Here is a 14,500-nt window from a genome sequence, read left to right on the forward strand (position 1 = left end):
TATAATTGGGTGACATAAAAAACAAACAAAAAAAGTACTTTTTTTTGTTAAAACCAAATTAAGTATTTAAGAAGGAAAACTCATGAGTCTGGTGCTTCAGAAATCAAATTGTTGCTTTTTATTGCCTGTTGAGATTACTGCACACTTAGTGCTTCACGGAACAAACGTAGGGAATGTTAACACTGGTTTCAAAATGAATATTTGACGATTGTGTTGTTATTTATGTTAAAACGTGGGTGATTAACCCAGCAAGAGGAAGCAGCTGTGAATCAGCAGTGAAAGAACAAACGGAAGGTGAAGGCGGAAAATGAAAACGTGTAGCAGCTCTTTGGTTGGAGCGGGGGCAGCAGCGGGTTTGTCGTGGTTATCCCCGCGGGGGTGGATTGGAACTGGGCAAGAAGCACAGGCCGAGGTACCAGAACCGCGGTGCTGCGTCGTCGCTCGTTACTGAGCCGGCCGCTTCCGGTCCCTCTTCCAACTGGGTGTGGGGGCAAAAGATACAACCCGAATTCAAGGGGCTTTTGTTACGTGGGCGAGTGCAGAACGCCGCAGAGCACGGGGGAGCTGGGGTTTAGTTAAGGCAACTTGAAAGTTTCATTCTATCAATCATGTCGTAACACAGGATCTTCTGTATGACTTTTGACAACTTTTCTTTCAGGACCAGTTCGACCAACATATCCACCGAGATTTTCATGTAAATGTTTATGTTTATTACGGTTCTGACCGTAACAAAGACCCATCAGTTCTTGCAGAACAAGACGTTGTACTGACAACATACAACATCTTAGCTACTGATTACGGTGTAAGTGAATGAGAAAAGGTGTTCTTTGAAGATGCTTTTCCGTTCGAGACCCCTTGTGCTTGGACTAATGGTGGAAGTACATTCACGTGCTGTCCTGTAGGCAGTCAACAGGTTATAGCTGTAGGTTTGCTCTACATACTTTCTTACGGGTTTGCTGTGGTAACAAAGGCAGTTTTTTACTGATGCATTGCTCCTGTAGAGAAAATTATTCAGCTGGAATTATGGCAGCTTAAGGAAGAGGCTTTTTAAGGACAGAAAGGGGTGGCAAGTACGTAAATCTCCCCAAATCCCAGTGGCATGAGGCTCCCATTTCTTCCTTCCCCTGTCAAATTCAAATAATATGGAGCCTATAAAAACGTAATTCCATAGTTCTTGTTGAACATGGGCCGCAACCACGTATCTCATTGTATGAGATATATTTGTAAAGTGATAATTTCATAGAAGTTCGAGCCGTTTTATTAATAAAAGCATGAAGCTTGCATCTTCGAATATAACATAAACTTTGAATTTGCTCTCTGGTTCATTTTCCATAACTCTGTCTTTGAAGCCTTCCTTATTTCCAGGCCTGTCTTATTTTTGCTGTAGCTCATTCCTCATATTCAAGTATGAGAACACTGGTAACGTTTTCCAGGAATCACTAAATCTAAAGGAAGGAATGCTTCTTTCTTAGTTTTGCTCTTCTGTGCTGATAAGTAAACAATGTGCGAACGAATACTATCCATTATTAACTGTGGAATAGCATGTTGATATAGTGCTTAATCCAAATTGAAAAAAAAAAAGTATTTTGAGTCAAAGATTCAAAACCGACTGTGTTTCAGGTCAGAGGTGGCAGCCCTTTACACAGAGTGAGGTGGCTGAGGATCGTGCTGGATGAGGGGCACACCATCCGAAATCCCAGTGCCCAGCAAACGAAGGCTGCGCTGTGCCTGGAGGGACACAGGAGATGGGTGCTCACGGGTACGGCGCGCCGGGAGCTGCGGTGCCGCGGTGCAGCACCACCGTGTGTTCCACCCGGGCTTTCTCTGAGCGGTGGTTCATGTCTGAGGTTCATTTGGAACGTTCTTGAACTTGGTTTTGAGCAGTGATTTATGTGTGTCTTCTTTGGGTTGTTTTTGGTTTGTTTTCTTCGTTGTGTGGGTTGTGGTTTCTTTGGTGGTGTTTGTTTGAACTTTTTGGTTTTATTTGGTTTTTAGACACAAATTTTGAAAGAATTTTACAGACAGGGGTTTGGTGGGAGTGCAGGTGAAAAGGGACCTGTTTCTGAGCTGGCATATTACGTATAGTTAGAAGCTCACCCTGTTATGTACTTACCTGAACCTCAGTAGCTTTTTGAAATGTAATAGTCATTAAAAGCTGCCAGGAAGTGTGCAAGCATGTGATCCTTGGATGTAGTTTAAAGAAGATCGTGATGTAGCCACCACTGGTGAAGCTGAAATGCAAAGACAACATCCAGGTCTTCCTGGGACAGAGAGATGCAGTTTTCTTACTCCTCTGTATTTCACTGTTTTGTAATACTGAAATTTAAAAAATATGTATTATACTTAATGACATATCAAGCTAGTCATGAGAGGCCTTCTCCGTGCAGTAAGGTTTGGAGAGAACACGGACTGTTCACTTTGACTAAAAATGTGTTTGGTGGTTTGTATTTTTTTTTTTTTGGGGGGGGGGGCGGTGTTGAGGTTTTTTGCGGTTTTACGGTTTTTGGTTTGTTTCCTGTTCAGGCACTCCTATCCAGAATTCTGTGAAGGATTTGTGGTCTCTCATTTCCTTCTTAAAACTGAAGCCTTTCAGCGATCAGGAGTGGTGGCGCAGGACGATTGAGCGCCCGCTCGTGCTGGGAGCTCCGGGAGCGCTCGGGTACGTACGGGGCGTCCCGAGCGCGTGTGGGCGAGCGCGACCGGCACCACGCGCGCAACGTGGAGAATTAGTGCTGCGTGTTTGAATTGAAATGCGTGTCGTCAGTTCTTGTTTCAGTTCTTAGTTCAAATTAATAAACATTAAATAATTCAAATGATTTAATATGTCAGATTAATGGTATTGTACTACTGGGCGTGGATTTTGTACAGAACCTGCATTTATGCGATAAAATGGGAAAACAGACAAGCCCAGCTGGGTATTATATTGTTTATGTGTGTGTTTTTAGGCGCTTGCAGTGTCTGATAAGGAGTATTACCCTTAGAAGAACTAAAACAAGTAAAGTTAAAGGAAAACCCGTTTTGGAGTTGCCAGAACGTAAAGTTCTTATTCAGCATGTTACGCTTACTGAGGAAGAGAGACAGATGTACGAGTCCGTGAAGAAGGAAGGCAAAGCTGCTGTCAGCAGGTGAGCCACAGGCTTGCTTGGTCCTGAAGGCTGAAGCCACAAACTTGTGTTTGGAAGCTGTGTGTTTGAAGTTCTGTCTTGTGAGAAACAGAAAGGAATACCAGATGGGCAAAGAGCGGCCTTGAAATCGTTGTCACCACTGTTAGCATTTCTTCTAGTAGACCGTGTTACTGGTAGCATCGCGTACCTTGTTAAAGAGGATTTGAGAAGTACATTCAGTAGGGAAGTAAAAAACCTGAACATCATCGCATCAGCCGAAGCTGGTCACTAGTGTCGTCTGTTGTTCAGGCTCCAGCACGTCACACTAACGATGACCTCTCCCCAGGTTTCTCAGCGAAGGGACCGTTCTGGCTCACTACGCCGACGTCCTTGGCGTCCTGCTCAGACTGAGGCAGCTTTGTTGTCACCCTCGTCTTTGTATAGACACAGCTTCTAGTCTTGCGGCTGGTGAGTGGATGCGTTTGGTTCCTGTGTTTCTAAACACAGCACTTGCACTGCGTGTTCCAGAACAGAAAAACATTTGTGTGTTTTCCAAGCTTTCCAGCTTGAGCCTTCCTCTTTTCAGCTTGGATTAATCAACTTTCAGCTTTGTTACCTTTATTTTTTTGTGGTATAATGTGTTTGAATATGTTTAAGAAGTGGGTGCTTGAGCTTATACTCAGATACGAGTGAAAGCAATGACATATGAGTAGTTAGGAAGGCTAGAAGCAGGAGTAAATAAGCTTTGGTAGCCCATACAGAAATGACCGAAGAGGAGCTCTGCAGAGCTGGATGCAGAAGGCCTGTTAGAAAGCAATGCGTCTGTTGTAATAGCTCACAGACGAGCTTTTACAGAAATTCTTCCTTTGCCTCGAGAGAGAAGATGTGGAGGAGCTTTGGGGAGTAGCGCGTGGGTCGGTAACCGCGCCGGCAGAGCCGTTGGCGTTGTTGAGCCGTGAGGAAGGGTGGGCGCGGAGGATGGGAGTGCAGTTCTAGTTTGGACCAGCCCGAACTATACAGCTGCACAGTGGATTTTATGTATTTATTTCAGAAGCAACTGTAGTCGGTTTGAAATACTCTCAATTTGAGAATTCCCGGATTTATTATTTTGGAAAATCTTATTTTGAGATGCCATGGATATAGTTTTGATTTTTCCAGGAAACTAAAAGACCAATGAGATATGGTCAGTACCCTTTTAAGAAGGTTTTCATTTATCTTCCTGAAAAGTATAGGATGGAGAAATTATTGGATAATTGTTTAGAAATTATTTATAAATTAATTAGTAACTAATAAATATGATTTGAATTTTTGTACTTAAAAAATAAAGCAACCATAACTATAAGCAGCGTCATCTCTGTAGTATTGTTCCGACTTGAACAGCTGATATATGACAATTGCTCGTGCCCATTAGGAATTTTGTTGCACGTGTACTTGTCACTGAGCACACAACCAGTGTTCTCCGACTGCCGTTTTTTCCAAGTAAGGTTACTCTTCATGTGTTTTGAAACAGTAGGTTGGAATGTTACGTAGTATTTGGCAGCTTGTGGTTTTATACACTGTAGGCTGTATCCTGTCCTATTTCATTTTGATCAGTGGAACAGTGTTGATATGTGCCAGCTCCGAGCGTGTCCTGTATGGAAATCCCTGGTTTTAAGTGTCTTTCTGTATCTGCAGGTAGTAAAACTCCTGAAGAGCTGCGTGAGACATTAGTGAGCAAAATGAAGTTGGTTCTGAGCTCTGGTTCAGATGAGGAATGTGCAGTTTGCTTGGAATCGCTGGCGTGTCCCGTGATAACGCGCTGTGCACATGTGTTTTGTAAGCCGTGTATTTTTGAAGTCATCAGAAGTGAACAGGTTGGTTGTTCTGTGGTCACAGATAATTTAATAACTATTCAAAAGAACAAACTGGTATCACCAGAAGGCCGTGTAGCTGTTGTTCTTTTAAATCACAAATGGGGAACAGTGTAAACCTGGTTATCAGCTGGGTTATAATAACTCTTGGCCTGCAGTCAAACCACAGAGGGAGCAGCTGTCAAACTGAACAGAGTTAAGGTCCATCAGTATTTTCAAAGACCTTTCCCTAGTTGCCACCTTCCTTTGGCCCTCGGGTGAAAGCGATGGCACCCGGCGCAGCGCCGTGTGCCCCGCGTGGCCGGGTGCCTCTTCACTGCCTGCGTGCGAATGCCCAAAGCCGCGCTTTGCAGATGGGCTGTTGGACCAAAACCGCGTCTGCTCTCCGTCTGGAGCTGGAAACCCTCTGCGGTGAACAGCTGCCTTGCTAGAGGGCCGTCTTCGTGGCCCTTCTCCAGACTCTCTGGAATAGGCTTGCGGATGAGCGTTTTTGATGGTTTGCTCGTTTTTAATTGCAGTTCTAAATTGGAGGAGGGGTGCAGAGAGACCTGAGCCTTTTATTTAAAAAAAAAAAAAGCGTGAGCACTTTTAGAATTCTTTTCCCAGAAAGCTTCTTCAGATTTATTAGAATTTATGTAGTGTCTCATCATTGGAGGATTGTTGGATTGCTGCCAGAGCAAGAACGGTTAATTTGTAACTACGTTTTGGAGACTTATTTCAGATTTGTGTTGAGATTCTGTCTCGTTATATGTTTCCTGCTGCAACAGATTTGCGTATGTGGACTATGGCTGCCCAGCCTCTTTAAGTTGGCTAAAGGCTCGTTCCAGATTAGCAGCCCCCAGTATTCATCTGTTTTGTGAGGCCTTATCTAGAGTCTGCTTCAGAGAAAAAGCTTTTGGTGTTAAATTATGTCTCATTTCTCATGTCTGTTGGGGAACAAGAGAAGATACCCTGTGTCTGGCCCTGACAAAGCATATTTTATCAGACTGCTGTTATTGCTGTGCAGGCTTTGAAGAGAAAGGGTAAAAGGTCATTCATTGTGTGACTAAGAAAGATCTTGGCTTTGAAAGATGCTTTATTTTTCTGACATTTTAAATAACCCAAATATCGGCTTGCTTTTAAATCTTGAGCTGTGTACTTCAAGTATAAATATGTTCAGAAAGAAGACCACTTCTAAGGAAGGCTGGTTTAGGAAGCATGCAGCACTTGCATCATCCTGGTGTTCTCTCAAATGACGAAGCGGTGTGTTACAAGAACAAACGTACTCCTCGAGCGCTGTGTCGCTGCCGATATAGCAATTTCATAAAAGGTGCTCTGCACATGTGATCTTCGGTACTCACTATACATAATCTGATTTAATGTATTTCTTCTAATGCTGTTGGGCTTTCTTGTAGCCAAAGGCCAAATGCCCTCTCTGTAGGAACGAGCTCCGAGCGGAGGACTTGGTGCAGTGTCCCCAGGAAGAGGAAACGGACTCCGGCGACGGGAAGAAGTCTGATCAGGAGTGGACACCCAGTTCAAAGGCACGTTCTGTTGTGCTTCACGCAGCTTTCGTTGTGGTTTTGTAGAGCAGTCTCTAGGATTCTTATGTAAATATGCTGTACATACTTTATGTATGTGAAATTTTAATTGAGAAGTCCCCACAGTGTGTCTGGCCAGCACAGGAGAAAATGCCTTGTACAATCTCATCACAAATCGTGAGCAGGGAAACCAGACCACAGGAGCAGGAGTTGTACCTCGATGCTGATCGTTGTGCAGCACGTAGATGTGAAGTGACTGAATGCAACCTTCAGTACAGAGCTGTGGCTTTGCCTTTGTTTCTGAAGATAAAGTAGTTCTATAACTACCAAAACTATTCAGCTCTTAATTTACTTTTGGAAACTAAAAATGTAAATAAATCTTGCTTTCTTAACATTTGTCTAAAGAATATACTGCTCTGGAGGTGAAAACTAAATGGGCCCACCGTAGGTTCAGTATAACACTTGTCAGATAAACTGGTGCGGTGTTTTTATTTTACTTTGCAGATGTTTCTCGAGGTCTGCACGTTGCTTTTTGCCTCACCTTCCTTGTGCATTCGCTGCCAGAAATTAAATCGGCCTGCTCATACTTTGACCTCTTTGGAGATTGCTTTCCTGAAACGTTAGATTTTTAACTTTAATTTGTAATTAAGTTATTGTTCTTTCAAATGTTCATTGTAAATTTATTCACTGCAAAATGTTGTGTGGAAATCTGAGCACTCTTTTAGGACATGGAGCTCTAGAATAGATGGATTTGATTTATTTTTTAACCTGGTGCGGTTACTTGCGTTCTCTGATTAGTGGTTCTGTACCTCTCCGTAGCTAAACCTTACCTGAGAAAACCGGCAGTGCTGTTCTGCCTCAGATCCGATTCCTCGCTCCTCCGTGCCCGTGTCTCAAGCGCCTCCTTCCCTTGTCATGCCCAGACCAGGGTCTCGTGCGGCTTATTTGCCAGAACGTTCCCGAGGGAAGCCCGTCCGGTTCCGAGTGCTGGGGCAGGGAGCGCTGTCCCCGTCCCGTGTCCCCTCCTCGCCCGCGCCTCTCGCCGTGGCTCTCGGGGACTCTGGCGCTGGGAAGTGTGTCTGGAAAACGGCCGTGGATCCTCTTCCCAAAAGCGCCGTCACCCACCCTGCAGTTTATGACCAATGAAAGTGCTCAATGCTTCGTTTCCTTTGGAAACTGAAATAAACCCTACCCACAGAATTTAAGATTAGTTCGTTGTAAAGGTATTACTGAGCAGCGATTTCTCGATTGAGCACCTGAAGAAGGGGAATCTAACCAAGTCAGAATAAGCTGCTTAAGTCTTCGTTTGATTTCAGATAAACGCGCTCATGCACGCGTTGATAGAGCTACGGAGGGATGATCCAACTGCTAAGTGCCTGGTCGTTTCTCAGTTCACAGCTTTCCTGTCGCTGATAGAAAATCCCCTGAAGTAAGTAGAACCACTGTAGTTTTTAATAAACACGTGCTTTTACAGTGTTCTAGAAAGATCTCAAAGAATGTAATATCCTTTGAGTTTTAGAACCTCAGGAGAGGAACAAGTTACTTAAATACTTTGTTTAGTGGGATAAAGCTATGGATCTCATTCTTGTTATTTTTAATGTATCACCCGTTAAATGCAGAATTTTAAATACGCAATTCAAATGAAGAGGTCAGGATTTTAATGTATTTCTTTTGTCATAGAAAACGGATTGCTAAGTTGAACACTCTTACTTTTCAGAGAATCGGGGTTTGCCTTCACTCGTTTGGATGGGTCAATGGCACAGAAGAAAAGAGCAGAAGCAGTTCAGCGTTTCCAGAGCAGCCGAGCAGGGTCCCCGACTGTCATGCTTTTGTCTCTGAAAGCAGGTGGAGTTGGGTTAAATCTGACAGCGGCTTCCCGGGTGTTTTTAATGGATCCGGTGAGTACCGGGTTGTTCACAAAGGTCCGGCTCGCCCGGGGTGCAGCCCCCGTGGTGTTTTGCCAAGGGTGGACGGAGAGCCCCTCCGAGCACCAGCACCGCTGGGCAGTGTCCGCTCCGGGGCAGACAGGGCTGTTCCTCATGCGTTTCCCTGCGTGTTTCTGTTTTAACACGGTATTTTCGTGCTGTCCGTTCACTTACTGTGAGTGAAAAGAACGTGGGTAGTACTGTTAAGAAATTGGTGTGACGCCTTACAGTGCGGTATTTAATGTCCCTTTATTTCTTTCTCCTTCTATCTGATAATGTTGAACGTGGTTTTTCTGTTTGTTCTGTTTAATAACTTCAAAAGCCATAAAATGGGATTTCAGGGACAGGATATTTTTTCGGTGTTATAATGCAGTGCTTCACTGCTCTGGTCTCTTATTTTTGTGAATTTATAAATACAGACAGTAGTTTGAGGTTACCTTTTGTGAGAAAGATGGTGATAGCTAAATTTAGGAAGATTTTCCTTTCATTGAAGCACTCAGGAAGGCAGAATTGTTTGTAAGGAGTACAAATGTAAATTTATTGATAGCAAAATGGTATTCTTAACAGAATTGGTTCTCGTCTTGTTGTCATTGTACAAAATGGAAGTTTTTCTGTTCACTTCTTCCTTTCCCCACTATTTACTCTGCTCTCATGTCGTAGTTTTTTGGGAGTTGGAAACTGTGACAAATTCTGCAGTTTGTGCGCTTGAAAACAAAACCAAAGCGAATGAAAATAATAGTGTAGCTTTGGACTTGAGAATCTAGTAACACCAAGGGTAAAGAAAGAGCACTAATCTGGATGTCAGGTTAGTGGTGATAACTGCATGAAGACAAAGGCTATCTACATAATCAACTAAAGGTATTGAATATGAGTGAGAGTGTGGAGAAGTTGCCTTGGAAAAAGGTTTTTCATTAATTGCGATAAATCTTTGAGTGTTCCTGTGTGTACTGTTGCATTGAATAGGTCGGTTGGAAGGGACCTACAACACCACCTAGTCCAACTGCTTCATTTGCTGGGGAGATAATTAATGAGGTATAATGCACACACTGTCCTGCGGCAAGCAGCTGTAAGGACACAAGCCAAGCCTTGTTAACACTGAGTCATCCTCGGTTTATAGTTGTGTCTCAGAAACCAGAGCCCAGTGTAATTACAGCCTTTATGCACCATGGAGCAACTTCTCGTGCTGCTGGCGCCCGTTTTGTGGTGCTCACCACCCCAAGGGGCACTGCTTTACTTCTTAGCATCTCACCCCTGAATGTTCGGTCATGCATTAGCATTCCTTGAGTTGAATTCACACCAATAATAGGATTTAAGAAGCAGAAATACCTCTGGAGCCAGTGGAGTAGCTGTTTTTTCTACTCAAATTCTGTGGATTTGCTGTAGAACTGTAGCTTGGAGCTTTTTCTTGAGAGCTGTTCTACCACGGTGCAAGGGAGGAACGTTTATCCAGCCATAGACTCCTTTCCTCCCTTTTTAATGTTTGTTTGTTTAAATACAATCGTATCTGTTGAATTCTCACCTTTAGGAAGGAATACAAACCTTTACTGTGAGAGTATCACAAGTATACAGATGTTTCTCTGAGGCTCGAGTTTCTTCATGTTTTCGCATGTAAAATGTAGTACCCTTTGTAGGGGATGTTGCAGAAATGCAGAGAGGTCTCGCAGTTCAGTTTTCCTTTGCTGGACTGATAGAGGAGTGAGAGTAGTGCACCTCGGTCCTCCTCGACCCCAGCAAAGACGGAATGGGCCGTGCTCGTGCGCGTTTGCCCAGGTCTTTCCTCAGCACGTCGCCGTGCTGGCACCGCCGCGTTAGCATTAGAGCCGTTTGCCGTACGTGGCCGGCCAGCAGCGCCCACCCTGCAGTGCCAGCGGCGTCGCTGGCCGCACCCGTGCGTGCTGCCGTGGGCTGCAGAGACAAGACTCGTTTGGCTCTCACCTTGCGGCCTCACGTCTTACGTGGGTTTGGGCATCAGAGGTTCTGAAGAGTCTAAAAGTAATTTTTTTTGGTGCCAGCCTAGTGCTGTTTTCCCCTGTTCTGTAGAAAGGAGTCATTAAGAACCCCTGTGTAGCTTTCCGTATGTGGGTACGTGGCAAGGTGAACCTGCTGCACAAGACTTGATCGCAGGCAGAACATGATTATGCTTTAGGTAGATTTAAATATCCATTCTGTGAGGACTGGTAGCACTTCACCTTCAGACAGAAAAAACATGCTTGAAAACTGCAGAGCATAGACTTGGCATTTCACAAATCCTTATATTTAGTCATATATCCCAAGCATAACTAGGAACACTACCCCCTTGAGTTCAGCAGGGGTTTTACCAGGGGACCTGGTCTGCTGACACCTGCCGGTGTCCCGCTGGTTTAGATTTTGCTATCAGGAAGTGGTCACTGAGGCAGTTAGTGTATGCAATGCTTATTTCAGAATTAAAACGATAAAGAGATGGTTTTGATGTCTCCTGGACTCCTGACAAAGGTGTTTGTTCCGGAGCTGGGGGCGCGGTAGCTGCGGTTCCCCCGCGCGTAGGGGCTGCTTAACGCGTGGGTTGTGTGACAGGCCTGGAACCCGGCTGCAGAGGAGCAGTGCTTCGACCGGTGCCACCGGCTGGGCCAGAGCCGGGACGTCGTTATTACTAAGGTGAGTTGAGAGATGGTCCGTTTGAACAGTTTTCTGCTTATGAATAAATAGATAAATAATTTTCCAATAAGCTTTACTGTATTCTTAAAAGGATTGTGACAACATATGTCTCACCAGCTAACTCAAATTGTGCTATGATGTTTCAAGTGTGGGCTTTTGATTGTAAGATTTTAGTAAATGTAACATAACTCCTGTACAATAACAACTGTGGCAGTGGGATGTCCCCGTTGAGCTCTTGGCAGTGACTGAGATGGGGCGGTGCTGCTGCTGCTGCCCGCGGTGGCGACTGCGGTTTGTCCTGAAGGCGCGTGGACCGCAGGAGAGCAGCCGCTCGGTCCCGGTAGTGCCCAGCACACGCGTGTCTGGGGACACCGAGGACAGGTTCCTTCTAATACAAGCACCAAAGAAGTGGGACTGCAGGAGAGCAGCCGCTCGGTCCCGGTAGTGCCCAGCACACGCGTGTCTGGGGACACCGAGGACAGGTTCCTTCTAATACAAGCACCAAAGAAGTGGGACCGCAGGAGAGCAGCCGCTCGGTCCCGGTAGTGCCCAGCACACGTGTGTCTGGGGACACCAAGGACAGGTTCCTTCTAATACAAGCACCAAAGAAGTGGGACCGCAGGAGAGCAGCCGCTCGGTCCCGGTAGTGCCCAGCACACGCGTGTCTGGGGACACCGAGGACAGGTTCCTTCTAATACAAGCACCAAAGAAGGGAGAGATTCTTCCAGTAGGCGTTGCAAAAAATTATAATGCCAAACCTTTTCTTCCATCTGCTTTATAGCCCTTCCCTCTTGTGTTTTCTTTACAAAGTAATAACAAAATAATGTAACTGTGCTTTACGATACTCAGATTTTTAACTTTTTTTTTCCCCTGAAATACCTAGATTTCTTATCCTAAAGTTATAATTAAAAAAAAAAATCAATAGATAAAACCAAAACACCACCAACCTTCATCTCAGTGGGGCTTTTCTGTATTTCAGTTCATTGTGAAGGATTCAGTGGAGGAAAATATGCTGAGAATTCAGAACAAGAAGAGGGAACTTGCAGCAGGAGCCTTTGCTACCAGAAAGCCTTCAGCAAATGAAGTAAAACAAACCAAAATTAACGAAATTAAGGCTCTAATTGATGTATAGCTTGTGGTATTTTCAGTTGATAATGTGTTTTATATTTTAGTTAATGTTGCTCATCAAGTTATGTCTCATGCAAAGAGTTTTGCTTTCTTTGTGGTCAAAACATAGATGCTTCAAATAAATTGTGAAAACTAATTAGCTCCTAAATGTTAATTTAGAAATGCACAACCTTGTTTTGCATTCCTGAAATCTTCATTTCTTCAAAATGTTGCTTATTATGTACAATGCTCAAGAATACATAAAATCCCTCGAAATGGAAATGCATGTTCATGCGTTTTAACTTGCAAGAACTTAATCTCTTCTTAGAGATGAAAAGGTAACAAGTAAATGATGTTTTGTCCTTCAGACAAAACCCTGAAAAAAACAATTAGATTAATGTTTCAATCTCAGTGTTTCCTGATAACCAAACGGATCACGTGCGTTGTTTTCCAGAAGAGGTGGTCAGTGACCATTTCACAAAGAATTCTTATGTTCAAAATGGTATTCGGTTCCAGATTTAAGACGCGTTTTCTGTTTCTGAGTAGCACAGCGGCCAGCAGGGAGCTCCTCTGCCCACCGCGTCCCCGCGCTGGCGACAGCGGGGGACCTGAAGTTGGAAAACACTTCCTTGTAATATTTTACTTCCCTTAAACAGGATTCCACTGACCTTTGTAAAAGTAAAGGTTTTGTGATTTGGATAAAATGCTAGAATCGCAGGCTTGTATTGATAATATGCTTTCTAGTAATTTCTGTACACACCTGGAACAATATGACTGTGCTACATAGATTGTGACCCACTTGTCAGTGAATCAGGTAGCCCTTGCAAAATAAATTAAACCAAGCAAACGACTGGAACAGCTGGCAGCTTCCTGACAGCCCTCCCGCGCTGCCGAGCGCTCTTCAGTCCCATACGTGTGTCTTAATGCAAAGTCTGCACGCCGCTTGATTTATGGAGGAGGAATTTGGTAAACTACTCGCGTTCATGTCCTGCAAAGTAATAAATAGCACTGAAGAATGTCAGTTCAATATTAATCGAGTGTTCTTTCCGTGGCCTCAGGTTTTCGCTGCGCTGCGTCCCCTGTGACAGAACTGGAGGCGGAGGCTGCCGCGTTCAGGCCCTGTTTAGATTCTATATTTAGATCAGGAAGTGTATTTGGCAGCAGAGAAATGGAATCTGATTTGCTTCTAATGCCTTTCACCTGTTCCTGTGTCTTAGGATACCAGGCAGCTGGTTATAAGATGAATTGCAAACATAGGAAATGGAAAAGGACTGAGAAATAAAGGCAGGCGGTCTGATATGTGGGGAACAGTGAGCCGGTGCGAGGAGCGAGCAGGGAGTTCGTCTGTGTCACCGGACAAGCCGATGCGGTTTCTGCAGAGCCAGATCTTAGCTATGGAGAGAAGCGCGTTTAAGTCTGTTAGAGAAACAATTAAAACATGAATGACGGAAGACAGCGTGAACTCCAGTAACTAGTTGTCCCTGGAAAGTTGACAAAAGAAAAACCAGAGATACAGCTGATAAACTCTTTGAAAAAAGTTATGTAAGCTAAACTTTCTTGGGTTTTTCTGGTTCGGATTCTGGTGTTTAGAGAGAGGCTGGAAAAAGAATCCCGGGTTACGAATGAGATTTTGCTTTGTGTCATTCTTTCCATTCTCCAGGTTAAAATTCCACGAGGAAGAGCCCACTCCAGTGGCCAGTCCAGCTGCATCGTTGCTGTGTTAAAATGCGCTGATGCTTTGTGCAGTGGCTGAGTTATGGCTATGAACAGAATTACTAGTATCATTTTTGCTCTACTGGTTGATGGTTTCCGTGTTCCAAAGCCAAAGAACAGCTTCCTGGAGTAAGTACTGAGCTGTACGGGTAGTTAAGGTCTCTCCCAAGAAAGCTATTAATGTATCCGAGAGAACAGCTAAAGGTCAGAGAGCAGAGCAGCCCTGTGTGAACTGATGGAGCTGTTCAGTTCCCGGGTGGTTAAAACGCACAGTGTTCTGGTTGGTTGGGTCTGTCTCTGCTTCCCGTGCCCTGTCGGTGGCCTGCGGCTGTTCTCGTTCTTGGACTGTCAGTGGTCTGTTGTGTGCACGTGCTAGAAATGAGCTTTTGCAACTGTGAAATTAACATCTTTAATTCCAAAGACTGACTTAGTAGTCTGTCTTATAAAATAAAGATATAAATGAAAAAAAAAAATCTTCTAAACTGTTAAGAGTTGCTCTGAGCTGTTGCCATCTAGGGAACCTTAGATTATGTGCTTTTTAAGGGCAAATGGAGTTACAATACTGGAGTCACAATATAAGCAGAGCTTTAGTTCAGTTACTGCTTGGAGTGCCTGAATTTTAGAGCAGAAAATGGTTTGTTCTCAAG

The 14,500-nt window shown here is 44.2% G+C and overlaps 1 protein-coding gene across 4 annotated transcripts in view; it reads left to right on the forward strand.

Moving 5' to 3' along the window:
- HLTF (helicase like transcription factor) overlaps nt 1-14,500 on the forward strand; it is a 36,877-nt gene that overhangs the window by 10,145 nt on the left and 12,232 nt on the right. The window contains exons 14-25 of one of the 4 annotated variants that reach the window (XR_011740581.1): nt 659-802; nt 1,621-1,759; nt 2,524-2,659; nt 2,946-3,125; nt 3,451-3,572; nt 4,779-4,957; nt 6,349-6,477; nt 7,791-7,903; nt 8,192-8,372; nt 10,953-11,033; nt 12,013-12,117; nt 13,801-13,982. Coding sequence is in view for 2 of the 4 variants with exons in the window: in XM_065844134.2 (XP_065700206.1) it covers nt 659-802; nt 1,621-1,759; nt 2,524-2,659; nt 2,946-3,125; nt 3,451-3,572; nt 4,779-4,957; nt 6,349-6,477; nt 7,791-7,903; nt 8,192-8,372; nt 10,953-11,033; nt 12,013-12,165 (1,557 nt within the window). In the remaining 2 variants the exon portion in view is untranslated. Of the gene's footprint in view, nt 1-658; nt 803-1,620; nt 1,760-2,523; nt 2,660-2,945; nt 3,126-3,450; nt 3,573-4,778; nt 4,958-6,348; nt 6,478-7,790; nt 7,904-8,191; nt 8,373-10,871; nt 11,034-12,012; nt 12,423-13,357; nt 13,750-13,800; nt 13,983-14,500 lie in introns of those variants that run through there. The other 3 variants (XM_065844135.2, XR_011740582.1, XM_065844134.2) reach the window with 3 other exon arrangements.

Source organism: Patagioenas fasciata, chromosome 9 (assembly GCF_037038585.1).
Source record: "Patagioenas fasciata isolate bPatFas1 chromosome 9, bPatFas1.hap1, whole genome shotgun sequence".
In the NCBI taxonomy this organism is placed as follows: domain Eukaryota; kingdom Metazoa; phylum Chordata; class Aves; order Columbiformes; family Columbidae; genus Patagioenas; species Patagioenas fasciata.